Genomic DNA, 14,069 nt, shown 5'->3' on the forward strand with positions numbered 1-14,069 from the left:
GCTTTTAACTGAATTTCCTTGTGGTTTTATGTCAGATCTTTTTACAAGTGTTTTTATAATATTTTGTTGGACTATTCATTTGCTCACAAATTTGCTTGGCCATGTGGCCTGGCCCCTCCCCTCTTGTACCTACTTTCATTGTACTGGATATGATAGAAAACACCTCATGCAGCATGGTGTATGGCTGCATTCTCTCTCCTTGCTAATCAGAGGTCAAATCCAAATGATAATGAACAGACAAGTCACTCAGTATCTGATCACAACATCAATCATCCTAGAATTATAGGAAACAAAAGGTTCAACTGACTGACTTACCAGGAAAGAACCCCTACCCCTGGCATTCACCTTACAAAATAAGAAAAGAAGACAGACACCAGCCATATTACTGCCCAACTCTACTCAATGCCATACTAAGAGAAGTCTATTGCTTATCTAGAGGATAATTAAAACCACCAAGATGTGCTACACATACTCAGATGGCCAAATCAAACTCAACTAGCTTTCTTAGTGGATTAAATCTCACCAGCTAAATATGCAAGTAAATATCAAGTATTTCAATGATTTTTTTAAAAAGTTTATGACTACAATGACATTACACAATGAAACAGCACCACAAATTTCTGCACATGTTCAGCAGTTGTACAACTGGGACTACCAGAAGATGCTAGAGTAATACCTCGGCATGCAATAATGATATGTACACAGAGCAGCAAGTTACACAAATCTCATAATCAAACAGCTTACATTAAATGAAAAAGTTTTGTTTCTTCAAAGTCATTTAGAGGGACAAAGGAAATCAAAGTAAGTTAACACTCACTCACTCACTCTTACAAAGAAGCAGATGCTCAGGAACATTGCCTTCCTTAACGCTGCCTCTGCACATTTTGAAACAGTGAAAGAGAAACATACAGATTTTCCGATAAGGGTTTCTATAAAGTATACATATATATTGAGCTTTCCTACCAAAATTCCAACACTTTCCAGAAAGAAAACTTGCATGCACACAACTACTTACTCTTCTTCTTGAAAAGTTTAATTAAAGATTTCAGCTTTGTGTTGATGAACACCACCATTTCCAAGGTGTCTATCTGTGGTCCTGGAGTTTAGATCCCATAGAAAACAGGAGCAACAAGCAGGTGGCTGGTTTTCAATTTGTACTTGCCAAAGCTCTGCAAACCCTACTAACTTTGTCTCTTCCTACACCCGTTCCCCCCTTCTGTCCCCCTTCATTTTGCACAACAGTGAGGTTGGCCGTATTGTCCTGGCAGTTAGAAACCATAAACAATCCTTGAAGCTGAATGCCTTCTTCTGAAACATAATCCTGGGGGCTGGGAGCAGCTAGTTACAACTTGTGAAGGAAGGAAAACAGAAAGCCAACCGTTCATATTTGCATTGAACCAAGATCAGGCTTTTTAACTCAATGCTCGTTCATCCAGTTCACTCTCCAGCAAATCAAGTTTTCCTGTCCTGGTTTCACTCTACCACAAACAGTGACAACTGTAGATAATTTCCATTTTCTCTACTCTAACAGGATCTTCCAAAATCCTTCACAGCGTACCAGAGAGAAAAGTGGATACTTTCATGTCCATCCTTTGTATAGCCCAGGCTACTTGTGAGCATACGGAATTTGAACTGGCTGGGACAGTGAGGCTTTCAACTATTGTTTCCCAAACACGCCCCCAATCCCTTCCTCCTATTCCATAGGCAACATTTATGAGCAGCAAGGCTCTACAACTGAATCTCCATGGAGCTGTAAATGAGGGCTGCATTCTCGTGTAAATCAGGATGCCCTTCTTTCCCACCTCTCTTCCCTTCCCCCCGCCCCGCCCCTTTCTAATGTCCCAAGACCTGCATTTTAATTGTCCCCATCACAGAATTCTTCTTCACATTTCCTTGCTCTCAAAATACTTTTCCCCATCCCTTACAATTACAATAATGGAAACAGCCCAGCAATCTTACATGTTGAATTTCATTCAGTCACATGCTGAGCTATCTTGATTAGGATCAACTTGGAAACATTAACAAAATTAATAATAAGCTAATCAAATGATTTCTGTCTAATGAAGAAACTAAAATTCAACAAATGATACCAGTACAAGAGCCTGACCTGAAAAGGCTTTTTGAAATATACTTTCACCTCATGACTTTAAATATTCCTATATATAAGCACATTTACTTTTATATTTAGAAGTGAATTACTATTTTACTGAAGTTAAAGAGCAAATGCTAAGTGCCCCATCAATCCGCTCAGCAGGGCATGCCCCTCACACAATGCTAAGATTCAAGAAGCAAGTCCTCCTTTACAAAGCAAGGCTCTGCAACTGCCTTGGGTTAACAATGAAAGGGTTTTTCTTTGGGGGGAAAGAAATAGCAGCAGCAGCAGGGGGTCTTAGTCTGCCCCAAAAGCTGCCGCAAGTTCTAGCCTTTGCAGTGCAGCATGCAGAAGCAGGTGTTCTTGAGAAGCATCCAATTCCCAGCCCTGCTGGTTTATCTCAGAATCACAACTATGCAGAATGGAAGCGATAATATTTTAAATTCATACATTGTCTCTCAGCTGAAAGGGCCCCCTAGCGCTTTACAAAAAAGTGTGTTTAATATCACAGCCACTACTGGGAGCAGGTCCTAGAGGCACTCTGTCTGGCTCACCACTGAGGCAGTCAGAACATCCTGGAAGAGAACACACCAGAGTGGCAAGTGCTTCAGTGCTTGAAAGGATGCTGCATGCTTTTCCCCCAGGTTGGCTTCCACCTCACAGCTGATACAAAAAAGGGCCAGATGTGGCCTTAAACTTTTTCAGCCTCTCTCTGGGGAACGCAGCACTACCAGCAATACTATGGCTTCCTAACATCCCCTTGCTTGCCAGACGTGCAAGGACATGGACTGAGGCTTCCCCTTGTGTACATGCAAGGTGCCTTCCACCCTTGCTCACCTGTGCAGGACCAGCCACATTCTAGCCCTACATGAATAACTACCACTAGAAATGCAGCCACCTAAGGGGTGGGGGCAAGAGTTGGACAGACAACCAACAAACAGCCCATTTGAAACAGGTGGGCTTACAAGTTCCACGTCCTCGGTTGTCAAGGTACTGATAAACTGCATGGTACTTATTTTACCTGCCATGGAAGGATGAAGGGGCTGAGCAAACTTTCTGCGATTTCAAGCAAGGATACACCTGATTTGCTGGTAAACATATGCTTCTGGAAGGGTAGTTGAGATTAAAAGGAGGGAGAGAGGTAAGCGAGAGAAACAAATTATACTAGTAAAAGCTTGGCTTTGTCTGTATAGCTCTATCTACACAAGTGACTTCTGCTAGCACAGCTATATTGGTCAGGAATCGATATAGCTTGCTATACCCCTGACCAATAGAGTTAAGCTGGCAGAAGTCTGAAATGTAGACCCTGGCATAGGTACTAGACTAAATCTAGATTAACTACGTAACATATGAATTATGTTACTTATTATCAATGGCTGAAGGAAAATGAGTCCATGGTCTCAGTCCTGTTCCTCAAGAACAGGTATCCACATCCCTGGAAATAACCACCATTATCAGTGGCACCCTTGTTGGCAGTCTCTGTCAGAGACATTAAGGACTGAATAAGCCTGGAGATTCAACACCTTGCCACCACCCCAGCCTCTCCAAAAGCACATCAGCAGCAGGACAGTGTCATGAAGCTTATATTGTCACTGCCTATGCTGTTTCTGTCCTATAGATAAAGGATTTCAATTTCCAAATCCAGCACATTTAATTAATAGTAAATGCAACTATAAAGCAGGGGGAAAAAGCAATAACTGCCCCACCCCATTCATGTTTGTAATGAAGCTCTAACACACAAGCTTAAGCATCCAAATATGGATTTGGGGGCAGGGTGGGGGAGAATCCTTGGAAAATTTTGAATTCCTTCATTCGAGCTGCCATACGTCTCCAGTAAGCATAAGGTTCCTCTCATAACTATCTCTGACAGGGAAGGCTCCGGTGTGACAGAAGGTCTATGTCTCAACCTCACTTACACAAAGTAACCTCTGTGACATTCCCACAGTGTTTCAGTATCATATGCTGCAAAGAGCTGCAGGAGACACATTAAAGAGCCATTTGTGGCTGCTGATCCTCAGTTTGAGTATCCCTAGTGGACATGTTCCACATCACAAAGCCATCACCACCATACTCTCACCCCGAGAGTTATCTCAAGACTGAACGGGCATGGAGACTAAAGTATCCTCCAAATGTGTTTCCTCAAGATCAGAGGTAGGAACATAAAGGTGGGACAGTTTGGGGAAGCTTGTACGGTTATCAGCCCCCCAATAATTAAAGGACTTCATCCTCCAGTGCTGTCAATCTAATAGTCAAAACACCAGCCCTAAAATAAATTTTAATTTTTTTTTTATTTTAAGAATGGGTTACAGTAGGACAAGAACAGCACCAGCACTAGCAGGGTTCATGTCACAATCTAAATATCACAGCGGGTTGACCCATAGTTAGGATGCGAGCCTGGACTTGGGAGAGACAGGTTCAATTCCCTGTTCTGTCACAGACTTCCTGTGTAACCTGTAAATGGGATAACAGCACTTCCCTACCTCACAGGGAAGTTTTTTGTTTTGTTTTTTGTTTTATAAAAAACACACTGATCACATTTATTGGTGCACGTGCTTCTTACAAAAGTGATGGCCCCAAACCCCCTCTGCTGACCAGGCGGAATGTGTTGGGTCACAGAGAACAGGAGGAGAGGCTAGGCAGGAGGTCGGTGGCAGGGTACAGCTGCTGCTCACCTAGACGGTAGCTAGAGCCAAGGGGCCCTGTGGAGCATCACAGCCCGTAGCCCTTCACAGGCCAGCCCTGGCTGCACGGTCCTGCTCTGGTGCTGGGGCAGGATGGTTTACTCTTTGGCAATGGCAAATGGTTTCTCCACCTTGATGGTACCATAGTCAGCAATGGTGACATCCTTCAGGGGCTTGTCCCAACTGTCCGTCTTGGTGTTCTCCACCTTCCTCACCACGTCCAAGTTGTGAGGATAAATCCCTTGAAGGTTATCAGGTGCGCATATACTATGATCACATAGGCCATGTAAGTAGCTACTCTAGATATACACAGGTGTTTGGCAAGTTCAAAATATTTGATAAAATGAAACCAAAACTGAAAGGAAAGTAATGTTTATCAGAAAGTAATATGGTGAAATGGTAAGGGATAGTTTATTTGATGAGACCATTAATCCAAGCTGCTCCTCTGGTCCTACAGAATTAAACAACACAGCTTATTTACTGGAGGGGGAGGAGGGCAGAAAGGTTCAGAGCACCAAGAAAAGAGGAGTAATTAAAAAAAAAGCACATCATCTGGTGTCACAAATGCCTATTCAAAACCTTGAGAGTAGTGTGCAGAATTGCTGGCAAACTTCTGCTTCTCTGTTTTTTTCACCATATAGAAGTCTCTCTGCATATTCAATTTCAGGCAAGTTGAACAGTGCTCTTTTTTGGCTACTGTCAACATAGATTGTTTTGTTTTGTTTTAAAGTCTGCCAATAATACTGCAACAGTGGCACTGTAGTTTATGTTAAAGGACGTGAACACGTTTTAAATCTTTGAAATACAGAAGGATTGTAAATGAACTATCAGTTGCATATGGAGGGCTTGAAACACTGCACCCATCCCCCTCTTTAGAATTAGGTTTCCAGCTGACCTGTTCCATGACAACCATCTGGGACAGTCACCTCCTGACAATGACAGCCATATAAGAGGTCTATTAAGTTTCCTCAGAAATATTTAAGGCAGACCACTGAGATGGCTTCTTTTATTATCTAACCTGCATTCACTTAATACATGGAACTCTGCCCCCACTGCTACCAATGTTGTGAAAATCTGAGGCTTTAAGAACCAAGCATCAAAACTAGAGAAATCTGGAATGTTTATAAACAGGTTTACAACATATCTGCCAAAGGCACTACAGCAATTTTGCATGATGAGAATGTTTTCAAGAAGCTTTGAATGTATTGTGTCCGCTACTATTCCTGCTTATCATACTACATGACTGTATTATGCAAAACTCAGAAAATACTCAGCAACTAAAGAGTCTAGTCCTGCTCCCACTCACATTAATAGTTTCACCATTTATTTCCGTGCAGCCAAGGTTAAGTCCACGCCCCAAACTACACACACAATGAAATTCGTGCAATGAGAGATGTGCCAAGTTACTAGCCGATGTACTTGCCATAGGCTCAAAATATAAATGTTAAAAGTGTAAGAGTTAGCCACCATTTTGTTAAGCAAAAAGAAACAACAGTCACAGATGCTCTGGAAACCTTTTAAAAGGAGAGTTTTAAAGGATACAAATGCCTGGTTGAACAGGGAACTGCACTGTGAAAACTATTTCAGTGTATCTCCATTTTACATTTAATAAGTGAAATAATGGAGGAAAGATGTGCATTTCCAACATCAAATTACATGTTTTTGCTCTTAAGAGACATGCCAGTCACCAAAAAACAACATATATCAGTGCTACTCTTCTGCAACTCTTCTGTCCATGCAATACGAAGTGGTTTCCACATGTATCTGAGGAAGGAGGGTATATATAGTATGACCATAGGCTCAGGTTAAGTATACTACATAGAACCACTCTCTGAGTCATCTCCCCATCAATCCCTTTAAGCAGCTGTTGCTGACAGAAGGAAACCGGGCTAAATCAGAATGTCACCCACCATATACAGTCTGAGCACATGTACCCTGTATCTCCAGTGTCAGAAACAGGAAAGTGGGCACAATCTTGCAAAGTGCTGAGCGCCTCCTCCAAGATTCAGGGTATTTTCCACTTCCATTGATTTCAAAGGGATGCTCAATACTTCACAGAATTGGGACCTTAGACAGTATACTTCTTTCAATTAAAAAAGGCTCTTGTAAGAGAATTAGCAATACCAAGCAGCTCACGTATGGAAAAGAGTGTGTAATATGTACAGTTTTATTCTAATTCCAGTCACCTTCCCTCATGCCATCAACTATTTGTTAACCTTGAGGTGGATCCAAAAGGCTGTTTTCCTTTAGGGATAACTAATGTATAAATTAGAAAGGGTTCTTCCCCCTTGGAGCCAATCATGTCTGGCCAGCTCAGGGTATTTTTCCTGAGAACAAAAGGTAGTAGTGCCCACCACAAAGGCACTCCCAAGTGAAAATACATTCAGCTGCTCTCCTATCTTGAACTCAAGTCGCTCACAATGGCTTCTTTCAAGACAATCTCGCTCTTCATGAAGCACGATACTTCTCCAGCTACTAACAAATTATAATAATTAAACCTGGGATCAGGAGAAGGAGAAAAAGGGGGGAGGGAGAAGTATTTTATCCAAGAGCAGTTGTAAAAGAGAGGTCCATGCCCCACTTAACCCACTGGGGAGCCATGCCCAAAGTCTCTCTCCGCATAGGCGATTACCAAGCAGGTATTGATTTAAAAGATATCACAACAGGTCCCTAATTTATTCATGCTCATAGGGGATTAGGGACTGCAGACGCTGGAAAGGAGGTCGGGGGAGGGGAGGAGATGAAGGAGGAGGAAGATGAGAAGGAGAAGCAATAGGAGGGTAGATAAAAAACAGACTTTGGTCGATCTGATTATCCTATTAAGGACAACACAAGAAAGCTAATTCACTTCTTCAACAGTTCAAAACCTTCCCTCATATTCTCCAGCTATCACATATAAAGAAGTTGCCAAAGAGAGACAGGCTTTTAGGCAGAGCTGCACATAGGAAAAATAGCAGTTTCTTCAGGTAGGAACATCTCCAGTCAAACATTGCAAGAATGTGAAGGAGAACAGAACATTTAGCTACTGTGCAACTTTTTAATGTTTTCTTTTAAATTTAGGTGTGTAACCATTTTTCTTTGTTCATTCCTGAACTTCGTTAAGGGAATATTAGCTCACAGAAGTTTGTTTGTTCCCCTGAGAAATATCTATTTAGATTCTTTATTGTAAATTTCAAATGTTCCCTGCAGTTGATTGTGAGCCTGGGATTTGGTTTGTAGAATTGATCAGACCCTAGGATGGCAATTGAAGAAAAACCAGTCTTTCCAAAATCTATATATCCTTCAGATTTGTCAGAAAATTCAAGTTTATTGTTTTTTCTGAATCAATGCTTGTGAAAATAAACTATCAGATAGAAAACTTGGATTGGTCTTCTCGTTTTTTTTTTTTTTTTATTGTAGGAGATTTTGGGGATGAGTTAGAGACCAACAAAGTCAATCATAAAAAATTCATTTCTGAACTTTTGTCCCACAGTGCCCCCTCATTCATTTCACAAGTCACATTTAGCAGCAACTATGTATTTGTTGATCTGTAGTAATATCCAGCAACCATTTTAAACTAATCCCAATCTGCATTCTCTCTAAGGGTGTCCTGAGGGGGACACACTTCCTGCTAGTTTCATGTATTTAAAAGTCACAGAAATAATTTGGATAATGTACCTCAATCTCCCCTCCCTACATTGCTCATCCTGACACTTATATCTATATATGGACCAAGTGGATTTTTCATAGAGTGGAGAGGCGGGAGACCTGAGTTCTTTTTTCATCTCTTCTACTGACTGTCTGTGTAACCTTCAGGTAAGTCATTGAACTCCCTATGCTCTGAGAGAAACACCCTCTGTATAATGGGGGTAGTAATACTTTTCCACTTTTGCAAAGTGTTTTGTGCTGTATAGATTAAAAAGATGCAAAATATCATTATTACTACACATTTACAGTACTGCCAACCGTATGATCCAAAAATCATGGATCAAGCCCTACCAACATCATGAGCCTTAAAAAAATAATAACACTTTGCCATTAGGTGTTGGGACCTTTAGGATGCACACTTTCAAGGCTAGATGCTTACTTTATGTAAATGAAAGATGAGGTGCCCAGGTAGTAACTTAATTCCAGCAATTAGGGTTTTAAGAAAGACACCAAATATTGAGAGACACTTGATAAAAATCGCAAGAACCGGCAACATTGCTTTAACACAAGTACAGTCTCCCTCAGACAAACAAAATCATGTACTGACTTCATATAAACACGTGACTTTGTGTTGGAGAAGGTACAAGGATGAATCATAATTTACTTAAGATACCACTGCAAACTGAGCCAACATCCATCCTCAAGTATCTGCAGAAAAAAGTCTTTTGCTGGTCAATGGATGTATTGATCTCATGCCACCAAACATAAAAAAAAATTGGAAACCAAAATTTAAACAAGACCTTTGTGTGGTTCAATTCCTCTTAATTAAAATGTGCCTATGATGCCCTTAAAATGAAAGGTTTCAGAGTAGCAGCCGTGTTAGTCTGTATTCGCAAAAAGAAAAGGAGTACTTGTGGCACCTTAGAGACTAACAAATTTATTAGAGCATAAGCTTTCGTGAGCTACAGCTCACTTCATCGGATGCATCCGATGAAGTGAGCTGTAGCTCACGAAAGCTTATGCTCTAATAAATTTGTTAGTCTCTAAGGTGCCACAAGTACTCCTTTTCTTTTTTCTTAAAAAGAAAGGTTAGTTCCATAAATGTACACTGTTAATTTATTGAACTTTTAAAAAAAATCATCATATGGATGCCAGCGCTGGATTAACCTCTTGTGGCCTGGCACCAAACACATTTGTGGGCCCCCATGGGGGCAGTGGAGCATGGCACAAGGAGGTCGGGTCTCAGAGCGAGGGCCATGGCAGGGGCGACCCCACTCCATCCAGCCCAGTGCGAGGACACTGTTTACAAACCGGCAGTCGCCAAACACAGTGGCCCACCTGACTCTGTGCTGCTAGCATGCCCCTTCCCCTGAGGGATGGACCTGCGCCCTGCCACACAGCCCCTCCCGCCCCCAAGAAAAATCACTTTTGTGAAAGAATTAAACTTTCACATCTTTTTAGCTGAGTAACAAGAAAGGTTTTACTCCAGCTCTCTAGTCCTCAAACAAAAACATGCAAGACAGAACTTCATATTCCTGATATACAAGGTTAACAAAAATAAATGGGGAATACAGGTAGGTAGGAATGACACCCTTAAAAAGGAAGGTTAACTGTGCGGGAGGTTAGAAGGGGGACAGACATCCTTATCTCCATTAGTACACTACAATTATACGTTAACAAACCTATTAAAACCATTTACAATCTTTTTACAGGAAAGTTGAGCCAAAGAAGCTAGAAGCTACCAACACAGGGTTCCTTCCCACACTGCAAGTGGGAACTGAAGAGGCAGTTGGTCCAAGCTGCCACGTACACCCTTAGCTTGCAGCACAAGAAGGCATAGTGCGCAGGTGCAGAATAAGGGACACAGTTACTGAAGAATTTCTGGTCTCGGGGGGCATGGAGCACGTGCACGCACACCCACAGTGAATAGCCATAGGAACCAGCAGTCAGAGAAGAATTATAGTTGATGCTCAACTAGCTCATGACATTTAGACTTCGTGAATGTACAAAATGCCCATTTTGTATACCAGTGCTGTAAGTGCATTAGCAAGAACAGAGTTAACAACAACAACAACGCAGCATTTATATAGTGCTTGATCTCTTCAAAACAACGGGCAAACCTTAACTAATGAATCCTCAAAACATCCTCATAAAGTGGCTAAGGCGGCCCTTTTCACAGATGGGAAAGGGAAGAAAGAGGTTAATAACCTGCGATATGGTTTTGGGCAAATCAATTACAGAGCTAGGATGACAACTTGAACTGCTGATTCTATTTAGTGCTGTGCTCACACCTCTAAAACAAGTCTCCCCTTTAAATGTTGTCTTACCAGGCTAGGCTGAAGTTGGTTATAAAACATTTTTACAAAAATGTGCTATTGACTAGCATGGGGTCAACCCAGCAAGCCTTCTCCTCATGGGACTCTAATGACTTCAATGGAAGTACAGTGCCAGGTATATAAAAGGCATTGCATGAGTGAAAATTTAAAGCAATCCAGAACTCAGTCTGTCTTTAAAAACATTCATGCCATTAGATTTACTACTTATAATTGAAAACTTCGCAACCTACACAAGCATCTTCGTCATTTCAGTATCAAGTTGATAGGTGCATTATAGACAATATATACGACATAAAGACACTAAAAAAAACCCTTGAAAATTTACAGCCCAATGACCTTTTACAAGGGATGGGGAACTCAACTACCACATGAACTGAAGCTGCAGATACTCAGTGTCTCTAAAAGTCAAGTCAACATTTCATAATGTGTTCATAATTTCGACATAGGCAAAGAGCCTTCAGATGCCCACACATGTCAATATAATATACACTATGATTTCAAGCCTGCCACATCTTAATTAGAGAGGAGCTATATACCACACAAACATGTACACAAACAATTCTGCAAGGATTCTAAAATAATATAGTGACAAATATTTTGGCATGTTTTCAGCCAAGATACAGAGTTCACAATAAACTGTATTGTGCAATTCAGTTATTTTTAAAAAATAAATCCTTTGTTAATAAACAAGTTGAAAAAAAGTCAAAGAATTATCAGTAGTTAAAGAAAGGAGTAAACGTTGGCACCTTTTACTACAGTTTTAACTGGAGTATGTTCCACTTCAGGTTCCAATGGATGTATTTTAAAGCTATATACAGTGGTCCAAATTCTGCTCTCATTTACTAATGTGACTAACAGGACTGGCAATTTAATCTTATACTTAAATTACCCCTGGCAACGAATTAAACACTAGTTATGGCAGTGAACATAAACACAAATAGAGGAGCCATGTTGTTAAAGTATGCAGTTTTTAAACAATAAATATTTTGGTTACTAGCACATACAAAAGCCAGATGAGAGTAGTTAATCAGCAGTCTCCAGGAGACTTAGGGGGGAGGTTTGACCACAAAAGGAGAATGTTCGATGAGAGTTTAAAAAAAAAAAAAATCAATGGTGCAAACGCGAATGAAGTTTCCACCCTTAGGAAAACTTAATCAATAAAACCTCAATAATTTTGTTTTAGGATGAACTGTGATATGAAAAAGCCTGTAATTTCTTTGCTCGCATTTATGGATGATGATCAAGGCACATTCTATTCTTCAGCAACTTTTATTAAGTATTATGAAATACAGTATTAAGTGAAATACGATATCGCTGGAGTTCACAATCCACTGGTGTGACAAAAGTGTCACATGACAATATCCTTATTTTATAACCATGCAGAAAGTTATCTTGTGCAAAAACACCCTCAATCACAGAAATATCCCCCAAGCATACAGTAGTTGTAAGGAATTACTATTTTACACAGAGTCCAAAAATCATGCCAAGTTCATTACAGACCTGTAAAGAGACATTCTCCAATCCAATTTGCTTATCACAGCTGGTTTGATTCATGAGTAAACTTTGTAAAAAGATTTTAAGTATAGACACCTAAAATATCCCAATAATTCCCCAATGTTTAAATTTCTGTAACAGTGCCCATTTCAGGCATCAAGAGATGAAACAACCCTTTCTCTGTGCATGCTTTGAGAACACATTTTTTATGAAACACCAAACAGCATTAACATTTCCTTCTGATGAATGAATCCCATTGAAGACAAGGTAGACAAAATAATCTTCACCTACATCAGACACAAGAGAAAAACCTGCACTACACTACAGCTCTCCCTCAGTAACTCTGGGGCAAAGTGTTTGGCTTACAACAAGTTAAATATACTGCTACAAAACTCTCTTATCTATTGTGCACTGAAAGAGTGCCTCTGTCTCTGACACTATTTAATTATTTAATCTGACATTACTGCTACCATCTGTCCAGTGCTCTACTCAGACACTTCCAGAATACGAGCTCACTATCACTGGTCTAGCAATGACAGGTTTCAGAGTAGCAGCCGTGTTAGTCTGTATTCGCAAAAAGAAAAGGAGTACTTGTGGCACCTTAGAGACTAACAAATTTATTAGAGCATAAGCTTTCGTGAGCTACAGCTCAGTTCATCGGATGCATTTGGTGGAAAAAACAGAGGGGAGATTTATATACACACACAGAGAACATGAAACAATGGGTTTATCATACACACTGTAAGGAGAGTGATCACTTAGATAAGCCATCACCAGCAGCGGGGGGGGGGGGGGGGGGGGAGGGGGGCGGAGGAAAACCTTTCATGGTGACAAGCAAGGTAGGCTATTTCCAGCAGTTAACAAGAACATCTGAGGAACAGTGGGGGGTGGGGTGGGGGGAGAAATACCATGGGGAAATAGTTTTACTTTGTGTAATGACTCATCCATTCCCAGTCTCTATTCAAGCCTAAATTAATTGTATCCAGTTTGCAAATGAATTCCAATTCAGCAGTCTCTCGTTGGAGTCTGTTTTTGAAGCTTTTTTGTTGAAGGATAGCTACTCTTAGGTCTGTAATCGAGTGACCAGAGAGATTGAAGTGTTCTCCAACTGGTTTTTGGATGTTATAATTCTTGACGTCTGATTGCCTTTCATGTTCATCAGTCAAATGTTTAACAAACAAAAGGAAAAGCAGGTAGATAAAAAGGGTGATGCTACAAAAAGCTGAAGGAGCTCATTTAAATTAAACAGAGTTGTCAAACTTTCTGTGGAGAAGGGCTAATGACAAATTTAATTAGAGTCTACAGACCAGAAACTCAAGGTTGGAAGCCCCTAACGCCAGAACACAAAACTGCAGGAAAAACACTTTTTAAAAAACCCACTCATCTTTTTTCAGCAAGGGCCGAAAAGCCAATGGCATCTCATTTGCCCCGAGGAAGGACCTAGACTAAGACATTGAAAATCAGAGAGAAAAGTTGGTTTCAGCCTTTATATCACCACAGTTTTTAAGTTCTACCACTGCATCCAACAAAGGAAAAGTGTAAGAGATTAATGTTTCTACTAAAATTGAATAGTAAAAGTTGTCATTTGAATTACTATCATTAGGCTTCAGAGTTAAAACTTAGAGACAAATGTTGACCCTTCTCTGTTGACCCTTCTCTTCTCTGTGAAAATTACTGTTTCAGAGTAGCTGTGCATTCCAACAGAAAAGCCTAGTTTGCATTTGGAAGGGATGTTTCCAAACCATAAGTATTAGCAACTGAATTTTAAAAAACAAAACATTAAATTCTACAGACACTTAGTCACAAGGACCAGATTTATACATCATGTCAGTCAGATCC

The 14,069-nt window shown here is 40.5% G+C and overlaps 1 protein-coding gene across 16 annotated transcripts in view; it reads right to left on the reverse strand.

The window, feature by feature from the left end:
* NHSL1 (NHS like 1) overlaps positions 1–14,069 on the reverse strand; it is a 278,563-nt gene that overhangs the window by 66,098 nt on the left and 198,396 nt on the right. For 2 of the 16 annotated variants that reach the window (XM_043511090.1, XM_043511086.1), the window contains exon 1: positions 1,016–1,614. The exons of 12 other annotated variants lie outside the window; for them this stretch is intronic. In XM_043511090.1, the coding sequence (XP_043367025.1) occupies positions 1,016–1,073 (58 nt within the window). In that variant the 5' untranslated portion in view covers positions 1,074–1,614. Of the gene's footprint in view, positions 1–1,015; positions 1,615–14,069 lie in introns of those variants that run through there. 2 more of the 16 variants (XM_043511081.1, XM_043511089.1) reach the window with 2 other exon arrangements.

Source organism: Dermochelys coriacea, chromosome 3 (assembly GCF_009764565.3).
Source record: "Dermochelys coriacea isolate rDerCor1 chromosome 3, rDerCor1.pri.v4, whole genome shotgun sequence".
Taxonomy (NCBI): domain Eukaryota; kingdom Metazoa; phylum Chordata; order Testudines; family Dermochelyidae; genus Dermochelys; species Dermochelys coriacea.